We start from the raw sequence: 17,875 nt of genomic DNA, 5'->3' as shown, positions 1-17,875 counted from the left end.
CGGTGATCTACCACGTCCCCCCATACCCCAGGGCCGTGCTGGGCCCTTCTGGATGTGAACACCTCGGGCCGTGCACAGCACAGGCTCCCTGCGAGAAACCACACAGGGTCCACCCCAGAGCCCCAGCAACAGCAGATGCTCCATGCAGGGGGCTAGAAAGAAGGCAGAAAAGGGCCTCACCTGAAGGGGAGGTGGTCAACGCACCCCCAGAGTGCCCCTCCCTGCCTGCCCAGGGTGGCTCTGGGAGTGGGTGTGACCTGAGGGGTGACCTCCATGTGGACATGAGATTCCGCACACTGCATGAAGGCCCTGAGGGCTGAGGGACAGTCCCTGCTCTTGCTTTGGGGTTAGTGTTGGTACTTGGGGTGACAGGCTGGGTAGTCGTCATGAGCCTTGGCCCTTTGGGCTCCTGGCTGCTGCCTGAGCCCCTGTACCCGGAGGGCCCAGCTGTCAGCCTGAAATGAGCCAGGTTTCCGCATCTCCGGCACATGTGCCGTGGGTGCTGCTTTGTGACAGTGTCCCCTGAGTGACACTCCGTTCCTTACTGACAGCCTCATGGCTCATTATGGAGATGGAGAACTGGGGGACACTGAGGAGAGGGGTTCCCGGCCCAGCTTTCCTTCCTTCTCCCTGGCTGGGGCTGGCAAGACAACAGCCATGACCACTGACAAACAAGTCTTAACTTTGCCCAGCCTTAATTTCCTCATTTATAAAATGGGGGAAATAACACCCTCTTACTGGGGTAGCTGCAGGATAAGTATTTATGGTGACAGATTCTAAGTGCACGGCAGGACCTTGGTAAACACAAAAACATGCCTGGACACACGCCTCACGTACTCTGCCTGAGGGGTCCTGGACATGGGGCTAGGGCTACGGAAGCGGGAGGGAGAAAGAGAAGAATGGGCACAAGCAGTCCACCCCCTCAGCCAAGGCCACGTTTCATTCTTGCCGGCTGTCCTGACACAGGTCACCCGGGGGACTCGGGGACGCGCCCTTCTCCCTTGCTGTCTGCCCCTGCAAGCTTAGGGAAGGGCAGCATGGTGTGTGCAGGGCAAGGATGTGCCCGGGCCAGCTGGGTGGGATCCCAGCTCCTGATACTGCTTTCCTGGGGCCCTGGCGTGCAGGGGCCTTTTGCCCACACAGGACTGATGGTGACATTCCACAGGCATGTCCTCTCTCTCCAAGGAACTCAAGGCTGTACCAGCTTCCAAACAGGGGCCCGGGAGGAACTGAACTGGACCCAGAGCTGTACCCTGGTCAGCAGGAAGGGCACACCCACTGGGGACCACATGGCTGGCTCTGGATTCCAGCCACTGTACACTCCCGGGCAGGTTCTGCCTATCCTGGGCCTCCGTTTCCTCTAACCCTGTCTGATCTCCCAGGCTGCTGGCATGGACAAGGAGGTCAGATTTCCAGGCCCTGGGTTGTTCTACCACTGTCTGCAGCTTGGACAAGCCATTCTCTAAGAGGCAGTCTGGCTGGACGACACACAGGGCAGGAATCACAGCTAATCCTGCCCCAGGAAGGCTGGACCAACTATCCCATGGGGCTGGGGCAGATGGGGCAGGCTCTCCTGGGCCTGCCTTCAGTGACAAGGCTGCGCACAGGGCACCTGCCTGCCACCTGTCTTTCATCCCCACTAGGGCAGACAGGTAAGGCCCCAGCACCCCGTGCCCACTGCCGCCTCCCCTGGGCACCCCGGCAGGAGGAACATGGCTCTAGCCCAGTACCCCCCCTCTCTCTCCACTCTCCCTCTGTACTAAGATTTGTCAGTTGTGATCTCATCCTTCAGGGAGCCTGGGAGTCACAGTCAGTTTTCGATTATCTGCACGAATTCCAGGAGGTTGGAGAGCAGCGCGAATCATGCACTACACCATTTCTCTCTGCCTCTGTGCAGTCTGGGATATCTGGTCTTCCTTTTAATGAATTTGCATTGGCAACTCCAGGGCCTTTTAGGCAGGGGAGATAAACCAGCCTAGGCTCCAAGAAGCCACTGGAGAACACCCAGAGAAGAGGAGGCAACCGGCCCCAAGGCTGGGTTTCCCTCTGTCCATGTGGGTACTTCCTGTGCTGAGGATGCAGCTTCTGGACAGTTCAGGGCTCTGTTGGGGTCAGCACTGCGTGGCCTTGAGGCCACTCCTATGTATGGGACAGAGAGCACCCCTGCCCCAGGACTGGCCTAGGTCAGCAATGTGCTCATCACGGTGCAATTTGGATCAAGCAGGGAGGCGAGCTGGGACCTCTCTCAGCCTTGGCCTTAGCACAAGGTGCCCCCGCTTCGTAGAGGGGAAGAGGGTCCCGCTCTGGGGAGAAGTGCAGGACCTGGGGAGGGTGGAAGCCAGGTATGGTGTTCTTGTGTAGTGAATGGGCTGCCCCCTTGTAATAGCCATTTGGGGGGTCCCTATGGGTGTTGTACAAAAAGCTGCCAGCATGGATACTCTGTATTTTCTAGGATTTTCTTTCCGTTCTCCCTTATTACTGGGGAAAGTTCTTCCTGAAAATTCCCTGCTGAATTTAGTGATGCAAGAGAGAACCTGGGGAAAAACTCTGTCCACCCTAGGATGGGTGGGAAGGGAAGCAGAGCAGGACCCCCTGGAAGCAGTGCGGTGGCCACAGGGTCAGGGAGAGGGCCCCAGGAATAGTGAGGTTCAGGCAGATGCCCCTCTATTCAGAGCTGCCGCTTCTCAGCGGCTCCGACTTTGCAGGGTTGCGAGTTGGTCCACTCCAGATGTTTGACACACCCACCAACATTAGGAACTGAAGATGGTCTGCAAACCTGGTGCTCCTGAGAATCAGGCCCCGGAACAGGAGATCCCTGGGGGGCATATCACTAGAGGCCAGAGCTTGGGGCCATGGTCTCCCAGGGGGTTTCTCCTGGGAAGGCTGCTAGGCAGGTGCAGGGCTCTGCTCCTAGTGCAGCACGTGCTGGTGTGACCACCTTACCCCCTGCTTCCTGCCAGGGCGGCTCTACCCAGCCTGTGGCTGCCCCACCCAGGCCTCCCCACTCCCAGGCCCTGCAGGAAGGAGTGAGGCCAGCAGGACATGGCTTGCCAGGTGAGGCAGTGTGGAGAGCGGGCAGGTCAAAGGGCAAGGTCTTCGGGGGCGGGGGGCAGCGGGGAAAGTCAGCCCTCCCTGCCCCACCCATGCATTTTTCAGAAACAACAAGGTCAGGGCTTCTGAGCATGGGTGGGGGAAGCCCCTGCTGAATGCAGGAGTGCCGGGGTTCCTGGGTTTTCTGCCAATTGTTCCAGGTTCAGGGGCTGGGAGGGAGCAGAGAACCCAACTGCCACCATGCCGTAGTCCACGGGCTCCCCTGTGCCTGGTGAGGGGCTCTGGTTGTCTCCTGAAAGGGTCATTTCCCTGCCCAGGATCTGGCCATGGGGGCTGAAAATGGAGGAGAGGGGGCCGAGGGTCCCTGCCTGGGTGGGCACAGTGGAAGCTATGGTCTCAGGCACTTGGTGGATTTGCAGGAGCTGGGCACAAAAGAGGGGGCATCTATGGCCCTAGTGGAGCTGGTGCTAACTCTGCAGGCCTTGCAGATGGCATGTGGCCACCTGTCGTCCTGAGGGGCAGTTGGAAGAGGAGGTGGTTGGCCATTAGTAAAAATGCCGCTGGAGCCTCCGGTGCAAGCAGCAGGTGAGAACCATCCCGCAGATCTGCCAGGTGGAGAGAGCAGAGGGGCAAAGAGAAATCAGAACTCATGGAAGCTGCTGGCCCCCAGGGCCCTGGAGCAGTGCTGCTCACTGGAATCTCCTGGGGCCTGGACAAAGGGCAGATTCCTGCTCAAAAGGTCAGGGTGGGGCCTGAGAGTCTGCATTTCCGACAAGCTCCCAGGTGATGGCGGTGTGCATGGGGGAATCACATTCTGCCATCTACTATCCAAGAGCAGGGCTTTGCACACTTCAATGGGCATGAATCATCTGAGGACCTCCTTATTACAATTCTGCAGGCCTGGTGGCAGCCTGAGGGTCTGCATTCCTAGCAAGCTCCCAGTTGATGCTGCTGGTCTGTGGTCCTAGATCTCCAGAGACGGCCTGATTTAATTGGGCCCTGAGAGTAACGTTTCCACTCCTTCATCAGAACTGTCTGAAGTGGACTGTCTCTCTAGGAAAGAGTCTGCCTATGTTTTGCTGTCTTTGGACTCCAGAGCAAAACTCAGGTCCATCTTCGATGCTCTGGCTGGTGTACAGGAACCATGGGGGAAACTGAGACTCTGGGAGGAGCCCGCTGAGCTGTCACCCTGTCAGTCAGCATAAAATGACAAGATCTGGTGAGCTCACCCTGTCAATCAGTGTAGAATGCAGCACCAAGCCCAGGCCCCGGGAGTCCTGTCTGCCAGCCCTTCTGTCGGTATCCACAGGCTAGACAAGAAGGGGCTGGATCATCTGGTCCAAAGAAGACACAGGCCTGCGAGGATCACCCTGCACATCCCTTCTCACTTCTCCCACTTCCAGAATGCAGAGGAGCTTTATTCTCCCTCCTTGCTCTTCATGGCCCCCCTCTGCCTTCTTCCTCCTCTTCCTCTCCTCCCTCCCACCCAAGGACGCATTGAGGGTAATGTGATTATGATCCTGATAGTGACGATGGCATGTTGCTGGATCTCGGCTGTCCGCACACAGGAGGCGGCACTGGACTACAGCAGCCCCATGACTGTCCCATGGTACCTGGGGTGAAGGTGGCTTCCCTAAGTATTGAAACAGTGTCCTGACTTTGCTAGCAGCTGCTGCTGCCCTGACCTTGCTGGTGCAAACCTGGACGCAGGTGGAGCTCTATCCAGCGGGAGTCTGGTGGAGATGTGCGCGTCCCGTACGCAGTCTCTGACAGGCTAGCTGGGGGAGATAGTATGGAAGGGGTCCATCTCCTTTCCTTCCTTCCTCCTCTCCATCCCTCCCAACCTGGAGGACACTGCTTTCAGCCTGCAGGCTTGGTGTTAATCCACCTGAGGCCTCAGGCCGAAAGGTGGCTTAGGAGGTTATCTCATCTCCCGCTAGCTTTACGCAGGCAGCTGTCATGCTGTTCCACCCATGCAGGTGTCCCTACCTCATGGTTTGATGATTTTCCTGTGGGGTTTTCTGGATCTTTCTTATCTGTGCTAAGAGGGAGGCCAGAAGGGAGCTGTTTGGCTGGCACGGATTTGTGCTGGAAACCATGTCTGCATTGCCTGCAGTGTATGTCTCCTGCTGGGGGAGGGCTAGAAGGGCTGTGCTCCCCGGCAGACAGGGAATGCATGAGCTGGGTGTTCCCAGGGAGCCTCCCAGGACAGGCACAGTAAGGGGCAGCGGTGTGTGGGCCAGACTCTCATCACTGCGTTCACATGCACACACACACACGTGCACACCACGCTGAAGCAGGTGGAGGGGTACAGGATGCCACTCAGTCTGGTTCCTGAATAAGCACTGCCATCTCCCTCCTGACAGAGGACACTGAGAAACCATCACGGATGGCTCCAGCAGCCAGCAGGGGGCACGCAGAGACAACACAAGACCAGCTAACCGCAGGTGCTGGAGGTGGCAGATGGGGTCGGGCCCAGCTTGGAGGCCCAGCCGCATGGTGCCTGGTGCTGTCTTCTGGCAGCTGCCTGTGTGTGACACTTGGCCACACATGGGACATTTTTAACAGGGAGGCCGTCCTGCCTTCAGCTTCCTCTGAGGCTTCTGAGTCAGCACCTGGCTGTCAGCAGAGAGCATGAAGGAAGGGCCAGGGAGCGTCCAGGAAGTCATTCCGAAATGATCGTTCGGTTTCCCTTTTAATGACCTGCAGATCCCAGTCTTGACTGTCTTGTGAGTTTTCTATGCTCTGAGACACGTTTCCATTTGCAAGGTGAGCATGTTGGAGGTGGGCTAGGTTCTACTCGAGGCTACACCAGTGGCCTGTGTCATCTTGGGTACAGTTACCTCCTTCTCTGAGCCTCAAATCCCCCTCTGCCAATAGGAAAATATCCAGTCTGTACACTGGTTTAGGGTCTTCCCTGGCGAGATTCTTTAAAAACTAGAATAACAGAAACCAACAGCACAACACCCAGTCCTTCCAACACCCCAGTCCTTTGAGAGGCCAGGCAGGGTAAAGACCCCTGCTCCCCACCTGCAAGCCAGGGCTTTGCACATGCTATTCCCTCACCCTGGCTCTTTCCCCTCTATCGGGCTTCTTCAGGATTTAATGAGATATCACTTCCTCCAGGAAGCCTTCCCTGACCTCCCGTGACTGGTTAGGGCCACTGATGTTTGCTTCCTAAACCCCAGGGCTCCTGCTAACACAGCACTTAGCACTGCACTGTGACTGCCACACACTTATCTGTCCCCTTGCTTCAAGTAAAATCTCCCGGGAAGAAGGGACGGTACCCTGCCTGCAGTGGAGCCCGGGCACTGGGCACAGCTCCTGGCACACAGCAGCTCTGTTCCAAAGTAAACACAGCCTCCTCTGCCGGCTGCCTGGGCGGAGGCTCCTAGGACGCTGATGTGAGGAGGGCTGCAGGAAAAGGCCTGGGCTACTCTGACATTTTCAGTGAAATGTTCCCCAGCCAAAATATTCTAGAAATTAGCTTCTAAAATTACCTCAAAGTGGAGTGCCTCCAGAGTCTACTCACAAGAGGGGAAGCTGGTGCAGAGGAAGCAGGCCTGTGAGCTGGAGGCCTGGCCAGCTCTGCCACAGCAGCTGTCACCTTCAGCAGGTGACTTTCTGGTGAGGCTTGATGTCTTCACACGTGCATGAATGAGATGAGCCCAGGGACTCTAAACCCTAAATGCATGTTTGACGCAGCTGGGAGGCTTAAAAATACCTGTGCACAGACCCCAGCCCAGACAATCCAAGCCAATCTGTGGAAAGGCGGCCAGAGCAATGTGTTTTGTTTTGTTTTGTTTTAGACCGAGTCTTGCTCTGTCACCCAGGCTGGAGTGTAGTGGCACAATCTTGGCTCACTGCAACCTCCGTCTCCCTGGTTCAAGGGATTCTCCTGCCTCAGGCTCCTGAGTAGCTGTGATTACAGGTGCATACCACCGTGCCCAGCTATTTTTTTGTATTTTTAGTAGAGACGGGGTTTCACCGTGTTAGCCGGATGGTCTCGATCTCCTGACCTTGTGATCCGCCCGCCTCGGCCTCCCAAAGTGCTGGGATTACAGGCGTGAGCCACCGCGCCCGGCCGCAATGGTATTTAAACACCCGATTCTAGCGTGCAACCAGGACTGGTGGCACTGGTCCAGGTAGTCCGTGAGGCCTTTCCAGGCGGAAGAGTCTGATCAGGGAGTACCTCAGCGCTGTGATGATCCTGTCCAGGTCTGAGACTGCCTCTGGTGTGCCGCTCCATGACTGACGTGGGTGAGAAGCCTGGGAGGTCCCTGCTGAGGGGATAGGTGCACTCCCAGAATGCAGAACCTCAGTGTGGAGGGGATCCTCCCTTCAGCATCCCTGCCCCCAGCCTCTGCCCCAACCTGCAGCCACAGGGAGTTTAGTACTCTGCAAGGGCCACTGTTTAGCAATTCAAATTGTTAAAAAGTTCTTGAATGTGTCCCCTTGAAACTAATTCCACCTACTGTTCACCTTCTGCCCTCTGGAATCTCCCAGGAACAGTCCCTGCCTTCCCCACATGACTGCCTTGGGCATTTCAAGACCACGAGGGTGCTGCGTCTGCTCCCCATCTCCTGACCTCTCACACACCTGACTTCCGGGCCCCACACACCCCTTGCCACTCCCTCTGCATCTGGCCACACAGTGGCATCACTAGAGAGCTTCACGAATACACTGATGCCCAGGTGCCAGCCCCAGACCATTTTGTTTCATTTTGCTGCGGGTAGCCCAGGCCTGGGGTAGTTTTGTTTTGTTTTTGTTTTGTTTTGTTTGAGACAGAGTCTGTCACCCTAGAGTGCAGTGGCGTGATCTTGGCTCACTGCAACCTCCGCCTCCTGGGTTCAAGCATTTCTCCTGCCTCAGTCTCCCAATAAGCTGGCATTACAGGTGCATGCCTCCACGCCCGGCTAATTTTTGCATTTTTACTAGAGACGGGGTTTCACCATGTTGGCCAGGATGGTCTTGATCTCTTGACTTTGTGATCCGCCCGCCTCGGCCCCCAAAGTGCTGGGATGACAGGCCTGGGGTAGTTTTAAAGCTTGTCAGGTGATCCCAATGTGCAGCCGAGGTTGAGGTCCCTGCCTTGGGGGCTCTGTGGAGGTCTGCTCCTACCTGGAGGGTGGCCTGACCTGGCACTGCCCACACCCTGGGTCTCTCCACGATTTCTACCAGTGCCGTTCCAGGCCACATCTTTGGGGGCAGTACCCTATCATGTAACTCAGGCAGATGCCCTCTCTCTGTTACAGGCTTAAATGCAAAACAAAACAAAGCTCAACTGCAAGGACTTTAACTCTGTTAAGTGTTTCAGCCTTCATTTCAGCACATCTTTACATCCAGCAAGCTCTTTTTTCAATACTAGCTTGATCATACAGCAGACCAGAAACGCTAGGTAAATAGTTTAGCATGCTTCCTGGGTCTTTGTTGAGGTCACCAAGAAAAATGAAGAGACAGGTCTGAGGCTGAAGGGCCACAGCCCACTCCTGGAGACTTTTTGCCAAGCTGACGTGAACTCTCTTATCTCCCTCTCTCAGCGTGGTCAGTCAGCCTGCCCTGATTTCTCCTGAGCAGACAAGTGCCTGGTCCACATGTCCACAAGGCAACAAGTGATGCGCTGCCAAATACCTGGCTGAAATCAAGGTGTGCTCCCTGCGTTAAATATTCTGTTTAGTTTTCAGTGTTCACAAACCATCTGCTTTAACACTCCAGGTATTGCAGGACATCAGTCTCAAGGTCACTGGTTCCTAAGATGAGAACCTCACTGAAAAATCATAGAAACGCTAGATCCAGAAGGTCCCACAAAATAGGCTAGACCCCCAGCTTGCAAGCTGTATTGGAAACCCTTGCGTAGCTCAGGGCCACCAAGGGCTGTGAGGGGAGGTCATGATGCTAGGCTCGTGTCTGCCTGGAACAGCTCCACCTCCTATGGTTTATGTACTGGGCTCCTATGTGAGATTTCCATTGAAAAGAGGATGCTGCTGCTTTAAAAAGGCTCACAAATATCCAATCTGTCCATTTTACAGGTAAGGACACTAAGGGTTCAGAGAGGGAATGAGATTTCCCTGAGGTCACACAGCAAGAGGTGGGGCTATGTTTAGAAATCAGGCCTTGTAACTCCCAAGCAGGATTTCTTGCAGTAGCTGGGGGCTGGGGAACATTATGACACCATGTTGGGCTGGTATTTCCCGAGCCTTGGGGGTCTTGGAAGTGCCAGGCTGGGCATGTAGGAGAGATAAATGCCTGGTGTCTGCTCACTGGGAGGGAAACTGTGACCCTGGGGAAGAGACTGGTATGAGCCCTTTCTCAAGGCTTATGACCTACCTGGGACTTTAGCAGTGTAGTGCCCAGCGTCGGCTGGCAGAGGGAGCTCTAACCCGAGGCTTGGCTGCTGCAGGGCTGGCTCAGTGGGCCACAGTGGAGAAAACTGGGCAAGAGGTTGAGAGCCACCCAAAGCCATTCCACAGCGACGGCGAAGGAACACGGGCTGCGTAGTGGGGGTTGTGAGTGGGCAGGAGGCGTGGCAGGCCTGCAGGTCCACTGCTCAACAAGCTGACCTCTTCAACATCAGACTTACACCAGTATGGTCTACCTTGACCGCCGGCTCTGGGCATCTGTAGCCCCACTCCCTGCCCTCGGCCTCACTGACCTCGTCTGCAGCTTCTACAGGTTCTTGAGGCCAGAGAGGTGAGGAAGAAATAGACAGAGTGGCCCAGGCCTGGTCAGTGTCCATATAGAGCAGGACCCCTCAACACCTGGAGTTAAGAGGTTTCTGGAAAGTTCAGCTGCTCTGTGCTGCTGAGCATCCCTTCCCCTGTTCCCACTGACGACTTCCCTGGGGTTCAGCACAGGGGACAGAAGGCCTGCCCTGGGGAAGTGCAGTAGAGGGGCAATGCTCACGCTACCTGGGCTCCCTGGCCCTGCAGCTGAGTGAGGATGACGAGGAGCAGGCTGGTCTGGCCAAGGAACAACAAGAGCCTTTTTTTGAGAGATGATGTGCTTATGCAGAAATCACAGAAATGATGGGTATCATTTATTGAACGCCTGCTATCTGCTCAGCCACGAGCTGAGTGACTTACATGGATATTGCTAATTCCCACCACCAGGCAGCAGATAAGGTATTAACTAGCCCCATTTTACAAATGAGTAACTGAGGCTCAGAGATGAAAGAACTGGCCCTAGGTCACATAGTTGTAGGTGGCAGAACCAAGATGGGTGTCCCTCCAGAGGCGACGGACCCTCCTCCCAGTGTGTCAGGCTGCAGCTAGGCCCTCCAGGCCCACAGATGACGTGGGTAGGTGGCGCCATGGTCTCCAAGGACCCCTGCACTGGAAGTCTCTCCAAGCCAGTCAAGGCCACTGTCCCCTGCTCTCTTTCCCACAGACCTCTGTGTCATGGTAGGGAGTTCGGGAAAGCAAAGAACCAAAGCCAGGAGACCTGGGTGCTGGTTCAGGGTGTGAGGCCCTGGGTAACTCACCTCTCTGGGCCTCAACTTTCTGATCTGTAAAATGTGGAGAACAGCTGGGTGCCATGGCTCATGCCTGTAATCCCAGCACTTTGGGAGACCGAGGCGGGCAGATCACCTGAGGTCAAGAGCTGGAGACCAGCCTGGCCAACATGATGAAACCTCAGCCTCTACTAAAAATACAAAACTAGCCGGCATGGTGGTGTGCGCCTGTAATCCCAGCTACTTGGGAGGCTGAGGCAGGAGAATCGCTTGAACCTGGGAGGTGGAGGTTGCAATGAGCTGAGATTGCACCACTGCACTCCAGCCTGGGTGACAGAGTGAGACTCTGTCGCAAAAAAAAAAAGAAAAAAAAAAAAGTGAAGAACACTACTCCTTTTCTGGCCTGAGTCTCAGGCTGTTGTGTGGGCCCAATGAGAGGAAGTATCAGAAATCCTCTGAAGTCTACAGAAAACTGGAGAAAGACAGTTTCCACTTCTGGAGGCCTTCCTATGTGCCAGGTACTTCGTAAGTGGGTCACAGGCATCACCTCATTCAAGAGCTGGGGAAATGGTCCACATTTTGCAGATGAAGAAGTCAATGGACAGGGAAGTTAAATAGCTCAAGGTTATCTAGGAGCAAAACCAGGACTGGACCCGGGCCTTCTGAGACCAAAGCCTCTGCTCCTCCCCTTTTCTAGACGGTGCTTAACCCTGGAGTAGGAAGGGCTGCGCAGGACAGCAGGACTCCTAGAAGGACAGCCCCCACTCAGCTCCAGCTGAGCTGAAACAGCCACATACATGAGGTGGGGACTGCAGGGGCCCTTGCTGCTGAGGAGGCCTTCCTGGCTCCCCTCCTTCGGACCCTTGACTAGAGCAACCTGAGAGAGTCACCCTGACTTCCTGGGTAGCAGCTAGGGGAGAGGGTACAGGGAGAAATGGGAGCCAAGAACATTGCTCATCCTAAGAGAGACAGCTGGATGAGGGCGCACACACACACACACACACACACACACAGTCACCACCCTGGACACCAAAATCCATGGATGCTCAATTCCTGATATAAAATGGTGCAATATTTGCATATAACCTATGCACACTCTCCCCTATATAATACCTGAACCTCATCTCTAGACTACTTATACCACCTTATACAGTGTAAATGCTATGTAAATAGTCGGTATATTGTATTATTCAGGGAATGGTGCCAAGGTTTGTTCAGTACAGATGCAATCATCCATTTTTTGGAATATTTTTGATCTATAGTTGGTTGAATTCATGGATGCAGAACCCATGGACATGGAGGACTGACTATACACACACACACACACATGCACAAAGAATGAATGCAGATACATGCACACTCACACACACATGCACAAGCACCCCTAAACACATACGTGCACACAACCCCAACCACATGGACGCCGAAGCATGCAGACACACGTACCACGGATGGCTTGCACACTCGCCCCTCCGTGCACACACATGGGGTGCATGCACATACCTGAGCCCACACTCACACTCCTCCCAGGTCCCTGTTCCCGACAAGTTCATGTTGTCCCCCAGCTATTTTCCTTCGTGTTCTCTGGGGGAGATACTGACCGTGGGATTCAGCCTTGGTTGCAGAGGGAAGGGGAGAGAAGAAGAGAGCAGGGTAGGGTGCGGGTGTGCAAAGGGTCAGTTATTTCAGCCCAGGTGGTTACTGAAGACCTGTGTCAATGCGAGAGGGGTTCAGAGCCCTTCCACCCCTGCCCGTCCCTGCACTGCAACTCACCTGCAGGCAGGCCACCCCGGTGCCCACAGCCCCCATGAGCAGCAGGTGGTCGGCCAGGAACTGCTCCAGCTTGGTGAGGCAGCCTCCCTGTAAGAGAAGGGCAGGTGACGCGGCCATGGCCCAGGAGCAGGCGCGGGTAGGGAGGGAGGGCGGGCTGTCACTGCCGCAGAGGCTGAGGACAGGCCAGAGGACTCACAGGCTGGATCCAGCCTTGAACTGCCCACAGGCTACTTGAGTGGACCCAGGGGCATGCCGTGGTGCCCTAGACTCTCCGGTATGAGCTGCTTGTCCCAGGGCTTTGTAGAGACCCTGGAAAGCCCCAGGCACTGTGGGCTCGTGGCCAAGGAGCACATGTGTCCTGCTTTCCCACACCCACTTGCCTGATCCAGCCTTTCTGGGGCTCCTGAACGGCCAGGCCGGGGCCCTCTCCTCACCCCCAGCTTGAGCTTGGGTGCTCACCTCCACCTTATAGATGTTGGAGGGGTGGGCCCGCTGGCCGCAGTGCGTCACCACTGTCTTGCAGCAGCTGTCGGGCACCCGGCGGCCCTCGGCCTCCCGCGACAGGATGTACGTGCTGTGCTGCCAGTCGGCTGAGCTGTTGCTTCCACAGCACTTGAACTGGAGACAGAGGCAGAGGCTGGAGGTGAGAGGCCTGCGTAGGGTTCCAGGCTGCAGGACACATTATTCAAATACTAACCCAACCCCTATTTGTCTATCTGAACCATGGTTAGTTAGTATGTGTATAATGTGTTTTCCCTTCCCATGCTTTGAGAAGAGAGCTGGTCGCTCCAGGGCCCTTCTCAGACTCAGTGCTGAACTGCCTGCAGGACACCTGCTTCCCAGCTTTTTAGCCACCCAAGTCCTTGAAGGAGACTATGCGAGGTGTCTTGGGGGCAGGCTGGGTCTGCGAGGTGGGTCCCCAGAGAGTGAGGCTGTGGACCACTGGGTGGCAGAGCCCAGGGTGGGGACAAAACCACAAGGCAGGGGAGTTTCCTGGTCATCCAGGGGTCAGGATGTGGGGACAGGGATCTAGCCTGGCCAGAGGCTCCGAGGCCCCCATTCAGGCTTTGAAGTCTCAGAGCCCCAGATCTGCCCATGGCACTGGGAGACCAGTGTCAACCAGACGGGCAGTCATGAGTGCTAAGACCTGGGGTCATCTGCACCACCCCAGGGCAGGAAAGCACCCACCCAGATATAAAATGATTCCAAGACAGCGGACGTTGGTTGCTTCTCGCCTTTCCCAGTTACGGCACTGAGATTCAAAGTTCCCACACAGGACAGAGAACAGGGCTGCTGTGAGGCTGTTGCTGGTGTGTGTCTGGAGTTGGGGGGTGGAGGTACGTTTAGTCCAGCTAACAAGAGTTTGCTAGGCAGCTACTATGTGCCTGGAGTGAAGCAACCTGAGTAAGGCATGGGGCCTACCCTTGGGTAGCTTAGCATCTACTGTCGCGTAGTAGGAGATGATAGAAGCTTGTGTGAGGCACAGAGGCTCTGTCCAGGGCCAGGGACAATCCACAGGGATGAACAGGGGCCCCAGGAGTGGAGGAGAGCATGACAGCACATAGACAGAGCAGGGACTGGCACAGCGTGCAGTAGTCCCGTGGGAACTGCACATTCCGCGTGACTCTGCCTGTCTGTGCTGGTGCTGCCTGATGGCTGTCATTTGTAAAATGCGGACAACGAAAATACCTCCATGCCATGCTGTTGTGAGGACTGAAAGAGGTGATCCACATAAAGCACCTAGAAGAGAGCCCGGCCCTGAGTCAGTGGTGAAGGAGACACACCTGCTTCCACCATCACGCTTGTGTGAATACAGCTTCGTGTGTCTCTGTCATTTACATCCACGTGGTGGTGGATGCTGGCCTGGGTGCTGGCCCTGGCTCTGCAGCCACTGCTTTCTTGGGCTCAGTCTCCTGCCTGGGACGTGGCCTGGGGTTCTAAGGGTTCCCGGCTTGTGTGAGGGCCATGTCCGCACGCACAGACACCCGGCAAGTCTTTGTCAGCAACACGGCCTTTGCTCTCAGCTGTGCCTTTCCTTATCTGCCCCTGGCCCTGACCTGCCGCTTCCACCCTCTTCACTTAAGCAAACCCTGCCTCTGCCCCATGAAGCCCTCCCTACCTCGGCTGCTCTCTCTTCTGAGGCTCCTGCCTCTTCTGAAGGTGGCCCAGCCTTGCACTGCCTGCACATTGCCTGCTGTGTGTCCAGCTTCCCTGAGGGCAGGGATCCTGTCCTATTCCTCTTTGTCTAGCACAGTTCCTCACAGGTGAGGCCCAGTGAGTGGAGTGCACACTTAGTTTTGCACAGGGTTGGCCAGCAGTGTGTGCTGCCTCCTCCTGGTCCTGAGCTAAGCCCATGGGGTGCGAGTGTGCCTGTGGGTGTGTACTTGTGTGTACATGCATGTCCCAGGCCACTATTTCAGAGAAGAGACTCCTCTCTGCAGCACCCAGTGGGAGCTGGTCCTGAGTCTTGGAGAGATGGGGAGGGGCCTTCCAGTTGATCCATGACGTCCCTGGGGCTCAGAGCTCCCCACATCTACTTCCTCTACTTGCCTGATGTTCCCTGGGGCCCAGACCAAGGCCTCAGGTCCAGGGGGTGGGGGTGGGGAGTGGGGTGGCAGAGAGAAAAGGACCAGAGTGGGCAGGCGGGACTGCTTTGAATTTTCTGACATGGACACATTCGGATTCTAGAGCAGCGCTGTCCAGGAGAACTTTCTGCAATGAAGGCAGCGTCCTACATCTGTGCTGTCTGATCGGAGGTCACTAGACACATGGGCTAATGAGCACTAGAAATGCAGTTGGTGTGACTAAGGAATTGAATGTTGTATTTAATTGAGCTGGAAACAGCCACATGTGGGTGGTGGCTGCCCTACTGGACAGGACAGCTCTGAGGTCCATTTGCCCATCCTTTATGTCTGGTCAGGCCGGTGGGTGTGGGATTTGCTGCGTCTCTTCTTGGAAAGGAGAAAACCTTTCTGTCCCCCAGCATTCTGTCTGATGGCTCACACTGGAGGGTTCTTGTGGCAGCTTAACTGAAATAGCTCTGCTCGTTACAGCTCAGTCTTACGGAGCCGCAGTAGCCAGCCCCCCGGGGAAGGAGGAAGGCAGCCCCGTGGATAGAAGCAGCCTGGAGAGGAGCTTCCTGGGCTGGATCCTGGCAGAAGATGGAGTTCTCCTGGCACAGCCGGCTTCCTGGCCACAGAGGCCCCAGAATGGGAAGGCAGCAGGGGTGGGGCCTGGAGGAGGTGGTCGGAATAGGAGAGGAATCAGGCTTCAGCAGGTACTTTTCATGGCAGTGGGGACATCTACAGATGTGACCATGTTTAATGCTCATATGCCCTAAAGAGGCTTCATTTTAACGATGTGACATCTGAAGCTCAGAGAGGGTAAGTAACTTGCCTAGGCTCACCCAGACAGGAAAGAACAGTTAGGGTTTGAACCCATGTGGGCTTGGCCTTCAAGGCCGTATGGGGCATGGCTTACATCCTGCTGGAGCCGGTCTACTGAGGTGGTGATCTGCGTGGCTCCAGGCTGCCCGTAGTTCTCAGCCAGAGTCTGGTTCAAGTGCTGCTTCAGTTCATCACTCAGCTGAGGAGGGTAAGAGGGAAGGTGCCATCAGCAGGACCAGCCCCATCCCCGCCCTGGCACCAGGCCTACTCACAACCCTCCCACCCCCCAGCTAATTCTAGAACACTGGACTGTGGATGGTGTGATGCAGAGGTTTCTCAGCAGTGTAAGGGACCATCAGCCAGAGACGTGCAGAAGACAGCTATGGAGAGGAAGATACAAAAACTGGGCCCCCACTTAGGGCAGAGGTGTGATGGGTAGACCTGAGAGAGGCTGGGGAGACAGCTCAGGTAAAGAGTCACATCCAGAAGCTGGTGGGAGGCGGTGGTGAGGCCAGACACAGGGTGCTTTGAAATCTCTGTTGATCTTAACTGTGATGATGAGGTGATATTGAAAGTATTTGTAATTTGTTACCCTCTGGGCATCATATCAGCACTGGCTTGAAACAACCAGCAGGGTCATACTGTCTCTACCAACCAAACATTACCCTGGTCATGACCTCAAATTCCCGATTCAGCGAGCTCAAGGGCGGGAGTGGATAGGACTGACTCTGGGACTCACTCCATCCTTTTTCAATGCAGGCAGGCAAGGCCTGATTCTGTTTCAGGGTCTGGCATGTGACCCTGGCCCAGACCTTTTTTCTTGGATGTCTCTGACAGATGGATTCATCCTCTAGACCATCCTTGGAGGGGAAGAGGGATGACCCAATGTCCCACGGGAAACCCCCGTCCCCAGCTCCCACACGGAAGACATCAGCATCCACACATGCAGCACAGAATTGCTGGAGCCAGGACCAGCAGCTGGGATACAGATGTGTAGGGGGATTGCCAGGGCCTGGGAAACAGGACCACCCCTGCACCCGCCTCAGCTTCCCTCATCACAATGCAAACCTCCCTACCCACATTGCTTCTTCAGGGCACTGACAGAGGATGCAGGAGGAGGAAACGTCACTCACCCTCTGGTAGTACACATGGGCCAGGACTCCCGCCACCAGCTCAACCAGGAAGATGACGAGCAATAGGCAGAAATACTAGGAGCAAGGAGAGAGGACGGTCACCACTGGGATCAGGATGCTGGTATGACAAACATTTCCCCACAGTGGTGGGGGTGGTAGAGATACCTGCTGGGACCCCTATCATCCAGACCATCTTCCTCCTGGATATACCAGTCTCACTGGCTGCCAGTACCAAGTTCCCCACTTACTCCTTGCCTCCTTGGTCTGCTGACAATTCAGTAATGCATCTACCCATCCAATATGTATTAAATACCTGCTATATGCCAGATGCCAGGTAGCGTAAGACAACTATTGCTCTCAAAGTTATTGATGGTGGGAAGACAGATGAATGACTGCAATGCCGTGTTATAAATGTAACTATGGGGTAAGCTCTAGAAATGGTGGGAGGCTCCTGGTAGGGTGGGCAGTCAGAGAAGGCTTCCTGGAGGTGGTGACACCTAAGTAACATCTTTAAGGACTGAATAGGCATTTGCTAAGTGAAGGAGGGAAGCACATTCCAGAAAGAGGGGAGAACAAGTGAAAAGCCATGGGGCATTTGTGTTCAGGGAGTGGACAGTACCCTTGTAGTCGGAGTGCAGGGACCAGGGTGGACTGCGACAACCAAGGCTCAGGAAAAACCAAATCAGAGATCCAGGGGAAGGCGATTCCTGCGCTGTCTTTCAGCCCTGATGCCCATTTCCTGTTCTTCATGGCCCTGCAGGGGTTCTCATTCCCCTCACCACTGCTCTTCCCACCTCGCAGGCCTGCTGCTGCTGCTGGCTTCCCGGCCCTGCGCTCAGTGTGACCCGTAGAAGGACATGGGTGCTGCTTCCTTCTCATTCCCACCTGGCTTGCACAGTCAGGGGGAGCTCCTGAGACCCTGCTGGACCAATTCTGCTTGCAGGAGCCAACAGGCCTAGAAGGCATGTTGGGCCTCCCTCTCTCCCAACCCTGGAGGAGCGGGGAGAGGGGGATGAAGCTGGCTACAGGCAGCCATGGAGCTCCCAGGCAGGGACAAGGGAAGAGAAGAGAGGAGAAGAGAG

General features: G+C 55.6%; 1 protein-coding gene across 2 annotated transcripts in view; it reads right to left on the bottom strand.

Moving 5' to 3' along the window:
* Nucleotides 1–3,224: 3,224 nt before the first annotated feature.
* The window catches only part of TSPAN11 (tetraspanin 11), a 70,171-nt gene continuing 55,520 nt past the window's right edge, over nucleotides 3,225–17,875 (bottom strand). The window contains exons 4-8 of one of the 2 annotated variants that reach the window (XM_023208922.1): nucleotides 16,794–16,868; nucleotides 15,755–15,859; nucleotides 12,734–12,892; nucleotides 12,275–12,361; nucleotides 3,225–3,656 (exon numbers count right to left, since the gene is read on the bottom strand). In XM_023208922.1, coding sequence (XP_023064690.1) covers nucleotides 3,597–3,656; nucleotides 12,275–12,361; nucleotides 12,734–12,892; nucleotides 15,755–15,859; nucleotides 16,794–16,868 — 486 coding nt within the window. In that variant the 3' untranslated portion in view covers nucleotides 3,225–3,596. The remainder of the gene's footprint in view (nucleotides 3,657–12,274; nucleotides 12,362–12,733; nucleotides 12,893–15,754; nucleotides 15,860–16,793; nucleotides 16,869–17,875) is intronic. The other variant, XM_023208923.1, reaches the window with a different exon arrangement.

This window comes from Piliocolobus tephrosceles, chromosome 10 (assembly GCF_002776525.5).
Source record: "Piliocolobus tephrosceles isolate RC106 chromosome 10, ASM277652v3, whole genome shotgun sequence".
NCBI classification, from domain to species: Eukaryota; Metazoa; Chordata; class Mammalia; order Primates; family Cercopithecidae; genus Piliocolobus; species Piliocolobus tephrosceles.
The sequence above is the reverse complement of the archived record's forward strand: the minus strand, read 5'-3'. Positions and strand labels throughout refer to the sequence as shown.